General features: G+C 36.9%; 1 protein-coding gene across 9 annotated transcripts in view; it reads left to right on the top strand.

Moving 5' to 3' along the window:
- ATRX (ATRX chromatin remodeler) overlaps positions 1–19819 on the top strand; it is a 253134-nt gene that overhangs the window by 51318 nt on the left and 181997 nt on the right. For all 9 annotated transcript variants that reach the window (XM_024129533.3, XM_024129534.3, XM_024129541.3 and 6 more), the window contains one exon: positions 10580–10692. In XM_024129533.3, the coding sequence (XP_023985301.1) occupies positions 10580–10692 (113 nt within the window). The remainder of the gene's footprint in view (positions 1–10579; positions 10693–19819) is intronic.

Below are 19819 nucleotides of genomic sequence, written 5' to 3'. Positions count from 1 at the left end.
TATAGGAAGGTTCCTTTTTCTCCACATCCTCTCCAGCATTTACTATTTGTAGACTTTTGCTGATGGCCATTCTGACTGGTGTGAGGTGATACCTCATTGTAGTTTTGATTTGCTTTTCTCTAATAATTAGCAATGTTGAGCATCTTTTCAGGTGCCTGTTGTCCATTTCTTTTTTGGAGAAATGTCTTTTTAGGTCTTCTGCTCATTTTTTTGATTGGGTTGTTTGTTTTTTTTCTATTGAGTTGTATGAGCTGTTTGTATGTTTTTGACATTAATCGTTGTTGGTCGCATCACATCCACATATTTTTTCTGAGTCTGTAGGTTTTCTTTTTACTTTGTTCATGGTTTCCTTTGTTGTGTAAAAGGTTTTAAGTTTGAGTAGGGCCCATTTTATTGTTTTTGTTTTTATTTCTGTTGCCTTGGCAGACTGACCTAAGAAAACATTGGTATGGTTTATGTCAGAGAATGTTTTACCTATGCTCTCTTCTAGGAGTTTTATGGTGTCGTGTCTCATGTTTAGGTCTTTATTTTATGGGTTTTTTTGTATATGGTACGAGGGAATGTTCTAACTTCATTGATTTACAAGAGGTTGTCCAGCTTTCCCAACACCACTTGTTAAAGAGACTGTCTTTTCTCCATTGTATATTCTTGCCTCCTTTGTTGAAGGTTGATTGACCCTAGGTGTGTGGGTTTATTTCTGGGCTCTCTATTGTGTTACATTGATCTGTATGTCTGTTTTTGTGCCAATACCACACTGTTTTTATTACTGTAGCTTTATAGTATTGTTTGAAATTTGGGAGAGTTATGCCTCCAGCTTTGTTCTTTTCCTTTAGGATTGCTTTGGCAATTCCAGATCTTTTGTGGTTCCCTGTTACTTTTAGGATTATGTGGTCTAGTCCTGTGAAGAATGTCATGGGTAATTTTATAAGGATCGTATTAAATTTGTAGATTGCTTTGGATAGTATGGCCATTTTACCAATATTTATTCTTCCAAACCAAGAGCATGGAATATCTTTCCATTTCTTTGAGTCAACTTCAGTTTCCTTTTTCCTAGTTCTGTTTCCTTTTTCCGTGTTTTATAGTTCTCAGGGTGCAGGTCTTTCACCTCCTAGGTTTTTTTCCTAGGTATTTTATTTTTTTGTATGCTATTATATCATTTATTTTAAAAAAATATCTTAATTTTAAATTTTATTTCTTTGGCTGCACCATTCGGTTTGCAGTATCTTAGTTTCAGAACAGGGATTGAACCCAGGCCATGGCAGTGAAAACACTGAGTCCTAATCACTGGACCACTTGGGAACTCCTTGGATGCTATTTTAAATCAGATTTTGTTTACTTTCTCTTTCTGATATTTCATTGTTAGTGTAAAGAAGTGCAACAGATTTCTTTTTTTTTTTTTTTGTGGTACGTGGGCCTCTCACTGTTGTGGCCTCTCCTGTTGCAGAGCACAGGCTCCGGATGCGCAGGCTCAGCGGCCATGGCTCACAGGCCCAGCCGCTCCGCGGCATGTGGGATCTTCCCGGACCGGGGCACGAACCCGTGTCCCCTTCATCGGCAGGTGGATTCTCAACCACTGCGCCACCAGGGAAGCCCTTTTTTCTTTTTTTTTAAAAAAATATTTATTTGCTTATTTGGCTGCATCGGGTCTTAGTTGCAGCATGTGGGACCTTCATTGCCGTGTGTGGGATCTTCGTTGTGGCACGCAGGATATTTAGTTGCGGCATGCAGGATCTTTTTAGTTGCAGCGTGTGGGATCTAGTTCCCTGACCAGGGATCGAACCAGGTACCCCAGCATTGGGAGCACAGTCTTAGCCACTGGACCACCAGGGAAGTCCCCAGAAATGCAATAGCTATCTGTATATTATTCTTGTATCTTTCTACCTTGCTCAATTCATTTATTAGTTCTAATAGTTTTTTTATTTTTATTTATTTTTATTTTTATTTTTTTTGAGGATTTAGTATCTAATTGTTACCTTTTTCTTTTTTTTAAAGAAGATGTTGGGGTTAGGAGTTTATTAATTAATTATTTTTGTGTTGTGTCTTCGTTTCTGTGTGAGGGCTTTCTCTAGTTGTGGCAAGCAGGGGCCACTCTTCATCGCGGTGCGCGTGCCTCTCACTATCGTGGCCTCTCTTGTTGCTGCAGAGCACAGGCTCAGTTGTTGTGGCTCACGGGCCTAGTTGCTCCACGGCATGTGGGAATCTTCCCAGACCAGGACTCGAACCCGTGTCCCCTGCATTAGCAGGCAGATTCTCAACCACTGCGCCACCAGGGAAGCCCCTAATAGTTTTTTTGTGTGGCCTCTTTAGGAATATTTGTATAGAGTATCATGTCATCTGCATATAATCACAATTTTACCTCTTCTCTTCCAATTTGGATGCCTTTTATTTCTTTGTCTTATCTGATTGCTGTGCCTTTGCCCATTTTTGTATTTGGTTGTTTGTTTTTTTTGTAGTTGAGTTATAGGATTTCTTTATGTTTTCTGGTTATCAATACCATTTCAGATATATGATTCAGAAATACTTTCTCCCTTTTTGTGGATTGTCTTTTTTTCTCTGGATAGTGACCTTTGATGTACAAAAGTTTTTCATTTTGATGAAATCCAGTTTATTTTTTTGTTGTTGTTTGTGCTTTTGGTATCATATTCAAGATAGCATGACCAAATCCAATGTCATGAAGATTCCCCCTCTATTTTCTTTAAAGAGTTTCATAGTTTTAGCTACTATTTTTAGGTCTGATGCATCTTGAGTTAATTTTTGTATGTGGTGTGAAGTAGGCGTCCACTTTATTCTTTTGCATTTGGTTATTCATTTTTTCCAGCACCCCATGTTGAAAAGACTGTCCTTTTCCCATTGAATGTTGTTGATACCCTTCTTGAAAATCAGTTGACCACATATATGCAAGGCTTTATTTCTGGGTTCTCTATTTCATTGTTCTATATGATTGTCCTTTTGCCAGTACCATACTGTTTTGATTATTTTAGCTCTGCAATTAGTTTTTTTAAAATTTAAGTATAGTTGATTTACCATATTGTGTTAGTTTCAGGTTTACAGGAAGAAGGTAGTTCAGTTTATATATATATATATATTTTTTCAGAGTATTTTCCATTATAGGTTATTACATGATATTGAATGTAGTTCTCTGTGTTATACAGTAAATCCTTGTTGCTTTTGCATTTAGTTTTGAAGTCAGGAATTGTGAGTTCTTTAATTTTGTTGTATTTCACAACTGTTTTGGCTGTTCAAGATTCCTTGAGATTCATCATGAATTTTAGGATGGAATTTACTATGCGAAAAAACTGTTGGGATTTTGATAGAGTTGAATTGAATCTCTAGATCACTTTGGGTAGTATTGTCATCTTAACAATATTTATTTGTGTCTTTAATTTCTTTCAGCAGTGAAAGTATTGCTGTTTTGCAGCTTTCCATACATAAGTCTTTCAACTCCTTGGTTAAATTTATTCTTAAACACTTAATTCTTCTTGATGTTATTGTAAATGGCATTGATTTTTTAATTTCCTTTTTGGATTGTTCATTGTTAGTGTGGAAAAATGCAGCTGATTTTTGCGTGTGAATTTTGTATCCACCAACTTTACTGAATTTGTGTATTAACTGTTAAGAATTTTTTGTGGTATCTTTAAGGTTTTGTACATGTAAGATGTCATCTGTGGACAAAGATAAGTTTACTCTTCCTTTGCAGTTTGGATTATAATATGCTATTTTTAAAAGTTGTTAAGTGAACAAAAATATAAAGTTAATTACCAATGATTTGTTTATAAAGAAGACCATTTGTGGTCAGTATACTCATCAACATATGTCCAAATTTTAGAGACTCTATATGGTTTATTGCTAGAAGACAGCCACCCATCCGTGTGAGCAGGTAGGTGAATGGGGGAAAATGAAAAATTTTTTGTTTTGTTTTTGTTTGGCCATGCCGTGAGGCTCGTGGGATATTAGTTCCCTAAACAGGGATTGAACTTAGGCCCACAGTAGTGAAAGTGCTGTGTCCTAACCACTGGCCAACCAGGGAGTTCCCGAAAAATAGTTTAGCATGTTACCATTGTGGAAGACTGGGTAATGCATACACAGGATCTTTCTTACAACTGCATGTGAATCTACGATTATCTCAAAATGAAAAGTTTAATTTAAAAAAGGCCAGCTCCTTTACACATATACTTCTCCAAATAATGCAAAAGAGGTGAAACACTAATAATTTTTAGAACTCCATATTTCTCATGGAAGAAATGTTATAAAACATTCAGGGTGAAGAAAATGGCCCATAGTTAAAAACACTGACTTTAGTACTTAAAACTTCTCTGAAATCCATTTATGATATGGTTAGCTTACATTAGGAATTTAGAATTTTTTTGGTCCTCTTGAAGATAGGTAGATTAGATGTCATTGGTCATTTACATCAAGCCCATGTTGTAATTGTGTGTTTGTGAGTATGAAGGCTGATCAGATTCTTCTTCAATCAAGATTTTTAACTACTCTTAAGGATCATTTTAAGGACTTATACCTAGAACCTAGAATTAAGTAATGTATAGTACTGGTGGAGTAAGCTTCACATTTTGGTGGAGGAGGAAGAGAGTGACAGCCACGTCTGGATTTAATAAAAATAACTTAGAATAGTTCACAATTATACAACTGATAAGTTAATGTGTGCAGTTTTGCCTTAGGAAAAGATCCTTCAATTTACAGAAGGGTTGATAAGTGTTGGCTTTTAAAGTTTATTTGGTGTGTTTAAAATATCATTTCCACAAATAAGACTTAATTCCAAGGACCATCTCCAATGTATGACTCCAGAAATGAGGCAGATTTTAAAAGCTGACATCAGAGCTTTTATAATATAAATGAAAGAATATTTCCCTTCTAAATAGTCACCCTTGGAGGCCATACTGAAACCAATGATGATGTCATTCCTGAGGATACTTCAAGAACTCTCCTTTTGTAACCAATTTAGAAGACATGCAAGAAATTAAGTCTTCAGGAATACTTCGGATTTTGGCAAAAACTAATTTTAATGCACCTGATAATCTTTCATTATTCACCATACTTGACTCTAAATGACATTTGGCTATTTCCAAATAGCACATCTGCCCTTAGAGAAGATTTTTCAAATCAGTGGGCAAATGTTTTAAGTATCATTTTTTTTTTACCATTGGACTCTAGCTGGTCTCATAATATATAATATTACACAAATATGTTCATTCCTAAGAATGCTGTCCTTCAGAGAACAAAAAAGTTCTGATCATATCCTCTTGTTTTAATTTTTGCATATTGGGGTACTATTAATGGGATGCATTGATTTATCCATAGTCTTGACCTTGTTCAGCTACAGTATGAATTCATGTGATAGCTGGCTTTGTGGTTGGATTGCTGTGAATTCTAGGAATGAGTGCGATAATCATCATTATGCTGGTTTGCTGTACTCTTTCATTTCTAAAGTACAACACTTTTGCTGTTTGGTAATCTGTTGATGGAACAAGATGAAGAATGACATCATCCATTCTTATTTTTAAATTTTGGTTACCAGGAATATTGTGTGCCATTGGTTGACATGTAGCATATTCTCCTCTGGTTCCATTCTCTAATTGAAGATTAAGGATACTGAGTGACTTGATGATAATTTTTTTGTACATCTGACTCATTTCCAAAGGAAGGTTATGGCAAAAAGTAGAAACCATACCCTCTTGGTACCTATATTCTAGAGTCAAGTTTGTTTCAAGATTATTTAAAACAACCCTGTCCACCAAAACAACCAAAATCCCACACACAATATCTAGTTGCAGTATGCCTGTTAATTTCATTTCTTTTTCATTCACTAAATATCTTGGGTTCTTCCTAACCAAACGTAGAAAAATGGTACAGAGGGGCCACTGGGTTTCGAGCCCAGCACCCTGCTTGAATCAGGGTGGTATCTGGCCCATGAAGGCCTGACTGAGATGTTACCTGTTTCCTAGTGTTTTAATGTGCATTCTTTTGATGATTGGTGAGGTTGGAGTGCTTTTTCTCCCATTTTTTTTTGTTACACAGTTATATTCCCTTCTTAAAATTTTTTTGTCTTTTATTCATTTATCTACTGGGAATTTAGTATTGTTATTATTTTTTGGCCATGCCACATGGCATGCGGGATCTTAGTTCCCCCACCAGGGATCAAACCCATGCCCTCTGCAGTGGAAGCATGGAGTCCTAACCACTTGACTGCCAGGGAATTCCCAGTATTATTTAGTATAATAAGAATCTTTCTCTCTTTATTTTCAGATGAGTTTGCCTATTAAATTTTGGTTATTTTTTTGGAGGTTGCCTGCACAAGTTTTATTTCTTATGTAAAGTTTTATTACTTACATACATTCTTGAATTCCTTTCTCTATTTTGCATTTTCCATTGAGGTGAAATTCACGTAAAATAAAATTAACCATTTAAACCATTTTAGCATATAATTTAGTTTTTAAAGTTTTTACTAAATTCACAATATTGTACAATTGTCACCACTTTCTAATTCTAGAATATTTTCATTGCCCCCAAAAGATAACTCATACCACCCAATTTCCCCCTTCCTTTATCCACTGGCACCCACTAATCTACTTTCTGACTCTGTGGATTTGCCTACTTGGACATTTTACATATATAAATGGAATCATCCAATATGTAGGAATTTGTGTCTGCATTTTTTAGCACAAAGTTTCCAATGTTCATCCATGCTTAGTATAGATAAATATTCTATTCCTTTTAATTGGTGTATAATATCCCATTGTCTTTTCATCAGTTGATGGATATTTGGGTACTTTTCACTTTTTGGCTGTTATGAATATTGCTGCTATGAACTTTTGTGTATAGTTTTTTGAGTGTGGGCATATGTTTTCATTCTCTTGGGTATATATCTAGGAGTGGAATTGCTGGGTTATTTGGTAACTCTGTGTTTAACTTTTTGAATTACTACTAAAATGTTTTTCATACTGACTGTCCTATTTTACATTCCCACCAGCAATGTATGTGAGTTCCAATTTCTTTATATCCTTGCCAACCCTTATTTTTAAAAAGTTATTATCATATCCACTCTAAAGAGTGTAAAATAGTATCTCATTGTGGTTTTGATTTATATTTTGCTCTAATGATTAATAATCTTGAGCATTTTTTCATGTGCTTCCTATTTGTGTATATTATTAGAATTGTATATCTAACTTCTTTTTTTTATCGAGGTATAGTTGACTTACAATGTTGTATTGATTGCTGCTGCACAGCAAAGTGATTCAGTGATACATATATATACATTCTTTTTAAAAAATATTCTTTTCCATTATGGTCTATCATAGCATATTGAATATAGTTCTCTGTGCTATACAGTAGGGCCTTGTTATTTATCCATTCTATATATAAAAATCTTACATCTGCTACCCCAACCTCCCACTCCATCCCTCCCCCAACCCCCTCCCCCTTGACAACCACCAGTCTGCTCTCTATGTCTGTGATTCTGTTTTTGTTTCATACATAGGTTCATTTATGTCATATTTTAGATTCCACATATAAGTGATATCATGTGGTATTTGTCTTTCTCTTCCTGAGTTACTTCACTTAGTATGGTGATCTCTAGTTGCATGCATGTTGCTGCAAATGGCATGATTCTGTTCTTTTTTATGGCAAAGTAGTATTTCATTGTATATGTGTACCACATCTTCTTTATCCATTCATCTGTCAGTGGACCTTTAGGTTGTTTCCATGTTTTGGCTACTGTAAATAGTGCTGCTATGAACATAGGGGTGCATGTATCTTTTTGAATTATACTTTTGTCTGGCTATATGCCCAAGAGTAGGATTGCTGGATCATATGGTAATTCTATTTTAGTTTTCTGAGGAACTTCCATACTGTTTTCCGCAGTAGCTACACCAACTTATATTCCTACCAACAGTGTAGGAGGGTTCCCTTTTCTCCACACCCTCTCCATCATTTGTTATTTGTAGACTTTTTAATGGTGGCCATTCTGACTGGTATGAGGTGGTACTGCATTATAGTTTTGATTTACATTTCTCTAGTAATTAGCGACGTTGAGCATCTTTTTTATTTTTTTTTGCGGTATGCGGGCCTCTCACTGTTGTGGCCTCTCCCATTGCGGAGCACAGGCTCCGGACGCGCAGGCTCAGCAGCCATGGCTCATGGGCCTAGCTGCTCTGTGGCATGTGGGATCTTCCCGGACCGGGGCATGAACCCATGTCCCCTGCATTGGCAGGCGGACTCCCAACCACTGCGCCCCCAGGGAAGCCTGAATATCTTTTCATGTGCCTGCTGGGCATCTGTATGTCTTCTTTGGAGAAATGTCTATTTAGGTCTTCTGCCTGTTTTTCAGTTGGGTTGTTTGGTTTTTTGTTGTTGAGTTGTTGTATATCTTTCTTTTATAACCCATTTCAAATTGGGTTTGCCTTTTTACTGTTTAATTGTAAGAATTCTTTACATTATTAAAAGGGTATATATTTTATAAAAGGATTATTAATGCCTTTTCAGATATATGATTTGAAAATAGTTGTCATCAGCTATGTGGGTTGTCTCTTCACTTTCTTGATGGTATCTTTTCATACACAGAAGTTATATCATGTGGTATTTGTCTTTCTCTTCCTGAGTTACTTCACTTAGTATGGTGATCTCTAGTTGCATGCATGTTGCTGCAAATGGCATGATTCTGTTCTTTTTTATGGCAAAGTAGTATTTCATTGTATATGTGTACCACATCTTCTTTATCCATTCATCTGTCAGTGGACCTTTAGGTTGTTTCCATGTTTTGGCTACTGTAAATAGTGCTGCTATGAACATAGGGGTGCATGTATCTTTTTGAATTATACTTTTGTCTGGCTATATGCCCAAGAGTAGGATTGCTGGATCATATGGTAATTCTATTTTAGTTTTCTGAGGAACTTCCATACTGTTTTCCGCAGTAGCTACACCAACTTATATTCCTACCAACAGTGTAGGAGGGTTCCCTTTTCTCCACACCCTCTCCATCATTTGTTATTTGTAGACTTTTTAATGGTGGCCATTCTGACTGGTATGAGGTGGTACTGCATTATAGTTTTGATTTACATTTCTCTAGTAATTAGCGACGTTGAGCATCTTTTTTATTTTTTTTTGCGGTATGCGGGCCTCTCACTGTTGTGGCCTCTCCCATTGCGGAGCACAGGCTCCGGACGCGCAGGCTCAGCAGCCATGGCTCATGGGCCTAGCTGCTCTGTGGCATGTGGGATCTTCCCGGACCGGGGCATGAACCCATGTCCCCTGCATTGGCAGGCGGACTCCCAACCACTGCGCCCCCAGGGAAGCCTGAATATCTTTTCATGTGCCTGCTGGGCATCTGTATGTCTTCTTTGGAGAAATGTCTATTTAGGTCTTCTGCCTGTTTTTCAGTTGGGTTGTTTGGTTTTTTGTTGTTGAGTTGTTGTATATCTTTCTTTTATAACCCATTTCAAATTGGGTTTGCCTTTTTACTGTTTAATTGTAAGAATTCTTTACATTATTAAAAGGGTATATATTTTATAAAAGGATTATTAATGCCTTTTCAGATATATGATTTGAAAATAGTTGTCATCAGCTATGTGGGTTGTCTCTTCACTTTCTTGATGGTATCTTTTCATACACAGAAGTTTTGAATTCCAATGAAATCAGTTTTATCTATTTTCTTTCTTTTAAGTTTAGGAAATTTTTTATTAGAAATGGAGTATATGTTTATTTTCTGCATTTTAAACTTTTAACTTTTTATAACCCTGTTTGTTGGATTACAGATACACTTATTATGTAACTTAATAGGATATGCTGTAATAATTTAGTTACATAAATATTTCCATGGGAATCTGTGAGCTCTTCTAGGTCCTGTTCTATGTTTTATTCATCTTAGTGTTTGTCATTTATACATTTATTCTGTTCTAAGCAGAAAATAGAATAATAAACAAAAGAACTACTGAAGGCTTCCAGAGACTAAGTGCTCAGTAAATATATTTGATAAATTACTGGATTATTATTTTAAATGATGTAAAGCAAAATCTCATACTAACAGCATTTTCCTTGAATAGTACTTTTTTTATTTTTTAATTTATTTTATTCAAGTATAGTTATTTTACAGTGTTGTGTTAATTTCTGTTGTACAGCAAAGTGATTCAGTTATATGCATATAGATGCATTCTTTTTCATATTCTTTTCTATTATGGTTTATCACAGTCCTTGAATTATACTTTTTAAAAAAACTTTAATTTTATATTGGAGTATAGTTGATTAACAATGTGTTAGTTTCAGGTGTACAGCAAAGTGATTCATGCATACATATATGCATATATATATATTCTTTTTCATATTCTTTTCCATTATGGTTTATCACAGTCCTTGAATTATACTTTGATTGTAGATAAGTGTACAGGTAGATTTTGTTACTCATGTTTTCATATCCTCAGTGAAATAAAGAAAATTCATTTTCTTTAATTCTTACTTGGAGTATGCATTCTTTCAGACCACTTACAGTGTAGATTATTTTCAGTTTGTTAAACTTTATATTTAATATATGACCTGGTAAGTTAGGATATTCTTAAAATTTTTATTTTGACAGTGAAAGCAAGTTGAATACATTGGTGCAGAAGCTTCATGACTTTCTGGCACACTCATCAGAAGAATCTGAAGAAACAAGTTCTCCTCCAAGACTTGTGATGAACCAAAGCACAGGTAAATTAATAAAGGATGTGTAACATCTTCTAGTCTATTTTCCATTTATTTTTGAGCAGGTGCAGTTATTAAAGTCTTTAATAGCCCCTGTGTATCTAGTAGTTAGATAATATCTGATACTTGAGATTTTAATTCAGATAAGTAAAAAGTGTAAGGTTTTATGGTTATAGGTGCTTAGAGAAGCATATACTTAGGGTTTTGTGTGTAATGGAAATGTTTTATAGAGGTGGGTGATGAATGTTAACTGTTTAAAGTAGGTAGTATTAGAAGTTGTAGGAATAGTACAGAAATATATTATCCTAGAAGTTATTCATGTATTATGAGTTACATTTTTATGTTGTTTGATAACTTCTTTGAGTAGACTTGGTACATAATTTTTTTAAAATAAAAAACATCTCTCTACCTCCCTTTTTCCTTTTTAAAAGTATCTTGTATCATATATGATGATTACCATAATTTGTTTTGAGGTTTTTAAGGGTAGCCACATATATAAGAGGTGAATACACACACACACACATGTACTTGCACACAAACACAGTATGTACAAAAAGGGTGAAGAGTGGTAGATCACAGTGAAAAGTTCAGCCATATGTGTAATTAGAGTACCAGAAGGAGAAAAGAGAGAGTGGGTCAGAAGCTGAGTTTGACGAGATATTCACTGAGCATTTTCTTTTTTATGTTTAAAGATTTATTTATTATTTATTTATTTTTGGCTGTGTCGGGACTTTGTTGCGGTGTGCCGGCTCTTTCATTGTGGTGCTTGGGCTTCTTTCTAGTTGTGGCATGAGGATTTTCTCTTCTCTAGTTGTGGCGTGCAGACTCCAGGGCACGTGGGCTCTGTAGTTTGCGGCATGCAGGCTCTCTTGTTGAGGTGCGCGGGCTCTCTTGTTGAGATGTGCAAGCTCAGTAGTTGTGGCGTGCGGGCTTAGCTGCCCCGTGTCATGTGGGATCTTAGCTCCCTGACCAGGGATCAAACCTGCATCCCCTGCATTGTAAGGCGGGTTCTTTACCACCGGACCACCAGGGAAGTCCTTCGCTGAGCATTTTATAAAAGTGAAGAAAGACGTCAAGCCGTAGATTCGTGAAACACTGAACCCCATGCAGGATAAATAGAAAACTACAACTATGAATACCATAATTAAACTCCTAAAGAACAAAAACAAAGAGAACAATCTTAGGAGCAGCCAGAGGAAAAATGTCTTTGCTTTTTGAATGTTGAATGTTTCTGAATAACAATAACACTGATAGCTCATTTGAGGACAGGAATGTTAGAAGCTGGATGATGAAGAAATGATTTATTTAAAGTGACAAGTGAAAATAATTGCCAGCGTTGAAGTTTTCTCAGTGAAAACATCTTTGAAAAGTGAAGGTGGAATAAAGATAAAAAGTGAGAACTTGATGTCAGCACAGCGACACTAGAGGAAATACTAAAGGGTTTTCTTAATGAGAAGGAAAACAATTCGAAATGGTGACACCAAAATACAGGAAGTTACAAATAACAATGGGAGGGATAAATAGGTGAATAAAATGAAATATGTACTTTTATCTAATCCACAGTCCGTAGTCTTAATTCATAAATTGCCCCAACAGTGTTTTCATAGGTAACTTCCCCCATAAGTCCAGGATCCAGTTGAAGATGCCACATTGTATATAGTTACTTGGTCTTTAGCCTTTTCAAATCTGAAACAAGCTGGAACTGTAACATTTTTCACATGTACAGATATATTATTTTGGTGGTTGTCCCTCAATGTGGATTTGTCTGATTAGTTATAATTAGATTGGGATTTTTAATTTTTGGCAGGATTGCCATGTAAGTAGCGTTATGTTCTTGTCCATGCATCATATCACAAGGCACGTGATGTAATCTCCCTATTTATTGGCGATGTTAACTTAGGTTATTTGGTTATGGTTGTTTTTCTAGGTTAAGCCACTGTAAGGGTATGATTTATTCCTTTGTAACTAATAAGTAATTTGTTGAAGATTACTTTGAAATTGACTTAGGTATTCTTTTCATCATCAGAAGTTAGCTTTTATGGTTTCTTACTGCAAATTACCACAAACTTGGCAGCTTAAAACAACCCAAATTATTTATTTATTTATGGCTGCATTGGGTCTTCGTTGTTGCACGTGGGCTTTCTCTAGTTGTGGCGAGCAGGGGGAGGGGCTACTCTTTGTTGTGGTGCGCAGGCTTCTCACTGCGGTGGCTTCTCTTGTTGCAGAGCACGGGCTCCAGGTGCGCGGGCTTCAGCAGTTGTGGCATGTGGGCTCAGTAGTTGTGGTTTGTGGCTGCATTGGGTCTTCGTTGTTGCACGTGGGCTTTCTCTAGTTGTGGCGAGCGGGGTCTCCTCTTCGTTGTGGTGTGCAGGCTTCTCATTGCAGTGGCTTCCCTTGTTGCGGAGCACGGACTCCAGGTGTGCGGGCTTCACTAGTTGTGGCATGTGGGCTCAGTAGTTGTGGCTTGTGGACTCTAGAGCTCAAGCTGAGTAGTTGTGGCACATGGGCTTAGTTGCTCTGAAGCATGTGGGGTCTTCCTGGAGCAGGGATCAAACCCGCATCCCCCACATTGGCAGCTGGATTCTTAACCACTGCACCACCAGGGAAGTCCCAACCCAAATTTATTATCTCAAAGTTCTGTAGGTTTGGAGTCCAGGTGGGTTTTGATGAGCTCAGGTCAGGGAATCACAAGGCCTAAGTCAAAGTGACAGTAAGACTGTGTTCCTTTCTGGAGATTCTGTGGAAAAATCCATTTCCATGCTCATTCAGGTTGTTGGCAGAATTCAGTTCATTGTGGTTGTAGGCCTGAGGTCCCCATTTCTTGCTGACTATTGGCCAGAATCCTCTCAGCTCCTTAATTTCCTCTCACATTGCCCCCTCCATCTACAAAGACAGCGAAAACACATTGTGTCTTCCTCATGCTTTGAATTTCGCTGACTTATCCTTTTGCTTGCTTCTCTGCACCTTCAGCACGAGCTGGAGTCATTTTTCTACTTTAAAGGTCTCATGTGATTAGATTAGACCCCCTCCTTCTCACCACTCCCCAGTGAGCTCCCATTTTTAAGGTCAACTGTGCCATTTTACATAGCAAAATCATGGGAGTGTTATTTCCTCACATCCACAGGTTCTGAAGATTCGGGGTCATGAAATCTTGGGGACCATTCCTAGAAATTCTGCCTACACCACATCCATTCACGATTCTTGGCTCAATGATATGTTACTATGATGGGTTCAAAATCATGATGTTCTGATCTATCATTCCTCCTGTTTTAGTTGACATATTACTATAAGGGAGAACTTTACATTTCTACGCTCTGTATTCATTTGTTTATAATAGTATATACTATTTTTTTTCTTTTTCCATGAACATTTTCTTACTGTCATTATTTTAATATCCAGATTGTACCAGTATTGGCTAGTGGGAACCCCTTTTGTATGGCTCCTGCAGACCTTTCCACAAGTCTTCATCAACCTTGAGCACTTTCTTACTTTATGCTCTCACAAGATGTTCATTATTTACTTTGCACTGTCCCTTCCCCAGCCCTGGAATCAGTTATTTCTCCAAGGAGTTCTGATTCCTTTTAGTGGGATATGGTATTTAGAAAGCAATATCTGGGTGTATGATGTGCTCATTGCCACCAGGATGTCTGCCTCCAGGCCCTTTAGCAGAGAAAGCCAATATATGTGTTATGGTTTCATGCATTGATATTGATACTTTTAATTTTACTTTGGACTACAGACATCATTATAGTCTTCCTCTTTTTGTATTTTAACTTCTTACTGCAACAGAAAGAAAGGTGGCTCCATTATCCTCAGTTTATGTACTCAGTTGATCAGTCTTCATTGTATCTACGTAGTTTCAAATTTGCAAACCAAACCATAACAATAAAGAAACCTAACTAGTGTTAAATATTTGTTTAAAGTTCCTTTTGTCTTTAGAATGAAATCATGTCATAGTTCTATATTCAGTAGTTAGTTGGAGAGTTCTGCTACTGGTAGTGGCAGAGTAGCTCTGTATGGATAAACAGATATCTTTCACAGATACCAATTATTAATTCTGGCCAAAATACTGAACACAATGATGTGAAGAAAGTGAAGAGTGACACAAAGAAGACACAAACTGGAGTAGGGTCAACCCATGGAAGAAAGAAGTATTAATGGCTGAATTCCCAATTGTTAAGCCTTTTTTCCTTAGGAAAGGTGCCAGTTAGCTCCATCAGTGGAATTTAAGACTTGGATAGCTCTGTCCTTCTGGATATACTGTTTGAGCTTGCAACCCCACTACTTCTGATAGCCTTCTTGTGACTAAGGTTGAACCAGCATAAAACTCAGCATTTCGTCCAAGGTGGTGGTGTAGGAAGACCCTGATCTCACCCCTCCCCACAGACACACTGAATCTACAGCTATGTAAAGAGCGATGCCTCTTGCAGAAGAACTGAAGTCTGATTAAACAGCTTCTCCACAACAAATGATACAAGGACCACATAGAGATTGGTAGGAGACACAGAGACAGAGTATTGATGGGAACCCCCCACTTCAGTGTGGTGTACTGCCGTGGCAAGGGATATCACTAAGGGGCCTGTGTACAGACCCGCCTCCCCTGGGGCACAGAGAGAAAACTGGTTTAAAGGGGACTTAGACTGTACATGAAGGAAATCCACTTACTAACCCTAGAGTGTCTGCTAAATGGGCAGGGAACTGCTGGAACTGTCTCCAATGTTGAAGGTGCTAGAGAGCACCATTTTTTGTGTTCCTCCTTTACCTTGATAGCACAAGTGGGAACATAGTCCACATTCTCTAGGTGGCCTTCCAAGGCCACCTCAGCATACCTGTGGCCCACACAAGCTATAGGCATCCTACTAAGGCAGCCTGAGTGTACAGTGCCCCAGGACCCCCCAGCCCATGACTTATTAGGCTCCATCCGGCTTGCCAAAGCTGCCTGGCACACGCAGACTACACAGGGGATGCTCTTAACTGAGGTTATGCCTTCAAGACCAGGAGAGGTACCTGTTTTGCCTGATGTATAGAAAGAAACACAAAGTCAAACAAAATGGGGACAGAGGAATATGTTCCAAGTGAAAGAACAAGATAAAACTGCAGAAAAAAATATTAATGAAATGGAGAGAAGTAATTTACCTGATAATGAATTCAGAGAAATGGTCATAAAGATGCTTACCAAACTAGGAAGAAGAATGGAGGAACACAGTGAGAACTTCAACAAAGAGTTAGAAAATATAAGAAAGAACCAGTCAGAACTGAAGAACACAATGTTGGAAAATACAATAGAGGAAATTAACAGCAGATTATTTGATACAGTAGAACACATCAGTGATTTGGAAGACAGAATAGTGGAAATCACCCAATCAGAACAGAAAAAAAGAAAAATTTAAAAAAATGAGAGTTAAAGGGATCTCTGGGACATCAGGAGTACTAACATTCTCATAGTAGGGGTAGGGGTCTCAGATGGAGAAGAGAGAGAGAAAGGGACAAAAAAATTTGTTTAAAGAAACAATGTCTGAAAACTTACCTAGTCTGGGAGAGGAAACAGACATCTAGGTACAAGAATCACAGAGTCCCAAACAAGGTGAACCCAGAGAGATCCACACCAAGACATGTAAGTAAAATGGCAAAAGATAAAGAGAGAATTTTATGGGCAGCAGGAGAAAAACAACTAATCATATACAAGGAAAATCCCATAAAATTATTAGCTGATTTTTCAGCAGAATCTCTGCAAGCCAGAAGGGGGTGGCATGATATATTTAAAGTACTGAAAGTAAAAAAACTTCCAACCAAGAATACTCTACCTGGCAAGGTTATCATTCAGAATTGAAGGAGAGATGGAGTTTCCCAGACAAGCAAAACCTAAAGGAGTTCAGCACCACTAAAATGGCCTTACAAGAAATGTTAAAACGTCTTCTTAGGTGGAAAAGACAAGGCAATAGCTAGAAATAAGAAAATATATGAAAGAAAAAAATCTCACTGGTAAAGGTAAATATATAGTAAATCAGCCACTTATAAAGCTAGTAGGAAGGTTAAAAGACAAAAAGTAGTAAAATCAACTATAATTACAATAAGTAGCTAAGGGATACACAAAGTATAAAGTTGTAAAATATTATGTCAGAAACAAAATGTTGGGGGGGTAGTAAAAATGTAGTACTTTCAGAATATATTTGAACTTAAGCAACTATCAGCCTAAATTAAATTGATGTGTGTGTGTGTGTATGTGTGTGCACGTATCAACCTAATGGTAACTGCAAACCCAAAACCTACAATAGATAAACAAAAAATAAAGGAGCCCAAACATAAAGAAAATCATCAAACTACAAGGGAAGAAACTTCCCTGGTGGTCCAGTGGTTAAGAATCTGCCTTCCGGGGGCTTCCCTGGTGGCGCAGTGGTTGAGAATCTGCCTGCCGATGCAGGGGACATGGGTTCGTGCCCCGGTCCGGGAAGATTCCACATGCCGCGAAGCGGCTGGGCCCGTGAGCCATGGCCGCTGAGCCTGCGCGTCCGGAGCCTGTGCTCCTCAACGGGAGAGGCCACAACAGTGAGAGGCCCGCGTACCACAAAAGAAACAAAACAAAACAAAACAAAACAAAAAAACAAACAAAATAAAGAATCTGCCTTCCAACGCAGGGGATGTGGGTTTGATCCCTGGTCAGGGAACTAAGATGCCACATGCCACGGGGCAACTAAGTCTGTGCACTGCAACTAGAGAGCCCATGTACCACAACTAGAGAGAAGTCCATGCGCCGCAGCTAAGACCCAAGGCAGCCAAAAAATAAATTAATAAAATATTAAAAAAAAAACTACAAGGGAAGAAACCAAGAGAAGAAAGGAATAGAGAATAACTACAAAAACAAGCAGAAAATAATTAACAAAATGGCAATAAGTACATCCTTATCAATAACCACTTTAAATATAAATTGACTAAATGCTCCAATCAAAATAGAGATGGCTGAATGGATTAAAAAACAAGACCCATTTACATGCTGCCTACAAGAGACTCACTTCAGATCTAAAGACAAACAGTGATACTGAAGGGATAGAAAAAGGTATTCAATGCAAAAGGAAATGAAAAGAAAGCTGGGGTACTAAACAAAATGCTACAAAACCAATGCATCAACGAAGAAATCAAAGAGGAAATTTAAAAATACCTTGAGACACATGAAAATGGAAACACAACTTTCCAAAATCTATGGGATGCAGCAAAAGCATTTCCAAGAGGGAAGATTATAGTGATACAGGCCAACTTCAAGAAAAAAGAAAAATCTCAAATTAAAAATAATGTAGCTTTACATTTAAAGGGACTAGAAAAAGAAGAACAAAACAAGCCCCGACTTAGTAAAAGGAAGGAAATAATAAAGGTCAGATTGGAAATAATGCAACTGATAGCTCGTCTTCTTCCTCTTAACAGGGTCTTTTGCAGAGTGAAAGTTTTAAATTTTGAGGAAGTCTAATTTATAGATTTCCTTTTGGGGATCATGCTTTTCTTACATATAAAGGAGCTAGAAAAAGAAGAACAAACAAAACCCAAAGTTAGTAGAAGGAAATAAACCATAAAGATCAGGGCAGAAATAAATGAAATAGAGACTAAAAAATAATAGAAAAGATCAATGAAACTACGAGGTAGTTTATTTTTGGAAAATGTAAACAAAATTGAAAAACCTTAAGTCAGACTCATCATGAAAAAAAGAGTCCAAATAAATAAAATGAGAAAGGAAAGAGGAAAAGTAACAACTTATACCACATCAATGCAATGAATCCTAAGAGACTACTGTGCCAACAAATTGGACAACATCGAAGAAATGGATAAATTCCTAGAAACTTACAATTTTCAAGACTGAATCATGGAGAAATACAAAATCTGAACAGACTGATTACTAATGAAATTCAATTAGTAATCAAAAAATTTCCAACAAACAAAAGTTGAAGAGCAGTTGGCTTCATAGGTAAATTCTATCAAACATTTAAAGAAAAATTAATAGTCATCAATATTGTAATAACTTTGTATGGTGACAGATGATAACTAGACTTGTAGAGGTGGTCATTTTGTAACCTATAAAATATTGAATCACTATGTTGTACACCTAAAACTAATATATTAAGTTAATTATTCTTCAATTAAAAGAGTTGAATGGAAACCTGCATTCTTGATGAGGCATAAATGAATTTAGGGAGACCACAGTAGGTTTAGTAAAATGAGAGGGGAGATCCCACCTAGAAGAGAGCTACAGCTTGGGAGCTCCGGAACCTGCAAAAACTCTTGCCATAACTGGTTGAATCACAAGTGCAGCCCAGATTCTAGGTAGCCCAGTTAGGGCTAAAAGAACAGAATACAGCTTTCAGCTGCTTACACTGGAGGGTATATATTTTGGGGTTTGATTTCAGGTAAGTTGACCATCTGCTATTAACAAAAATATCAACTGTAACAGCATGCAGTGTTTTCACTGTATCTTTAAAAATGTCCAGTACCCAATCTGAAATAAAAAGAGGAAATTGTGACTCATGTTCAAAAGGAAAGGCAAGCAGTAGAGACAATCCACATATGTCTCAAATGTTGAAATTAGCAAACAAGAATATTAAAGCAGCTATTGCAACTATGCTTTAGTATAATAAAGCAAATACATTTATGTTGAATGGACAGGTAAGAAATCTCAGTACAAACATAGAAAATGTAAAAAAGAACCAATTTGAAATTCTAGAACTGAAAAATTTCTGAATAAAAAATCATTGTACTTAACAGGAGATTAGAGATAGCTGTAGTAGTGTCAGTAAATTTGATGATAGTCTAATAGAAATTATCCAGTATGAGAATAGAAAACATTGAAAAATAAAGAGTGTGCAGAACACTTGCTCTTCAGATCCTTTCCCCAATAAATCTGTGTAGTTATCAACCAAATACATGTAAAGAATAGGAATGTTTAATGATAGAGAAAAAAATGTTAATAGAAACTCAGTTGGCCCGGTGTTTTGTATTTAGCCATATACTAATCTTGCACATACTTTGATACATTTTTACCTTCTTACTTCATTTTTGTGGTGCTATTTTATTTTTATTATTATTATTTTTATTATTTTTTTATTATTTTTTTTCATCACAGCTTTCACTCCCCCCCCCCCCCTCTCCCCAC

This window comes from Physeter macrocephalus, chromosome 21 (assembly GCF_002837175.3).
Source record: "Physeter macrocephalus isolate SW-GA chromosome 21, ASM283717v5, whole genome shotgun sequence".
NCBI classification, from domain to species: Eukaryota; Metazoa; Chordata; class Mammalia; order Artiodactyla; family Physeteridae; genus Physeter; species Physeter macrocephalus.
Note: the sequence above shows the minus strand (reverse complement) of the source record. Positions and strands in the feature narration are given on the sequence as shown.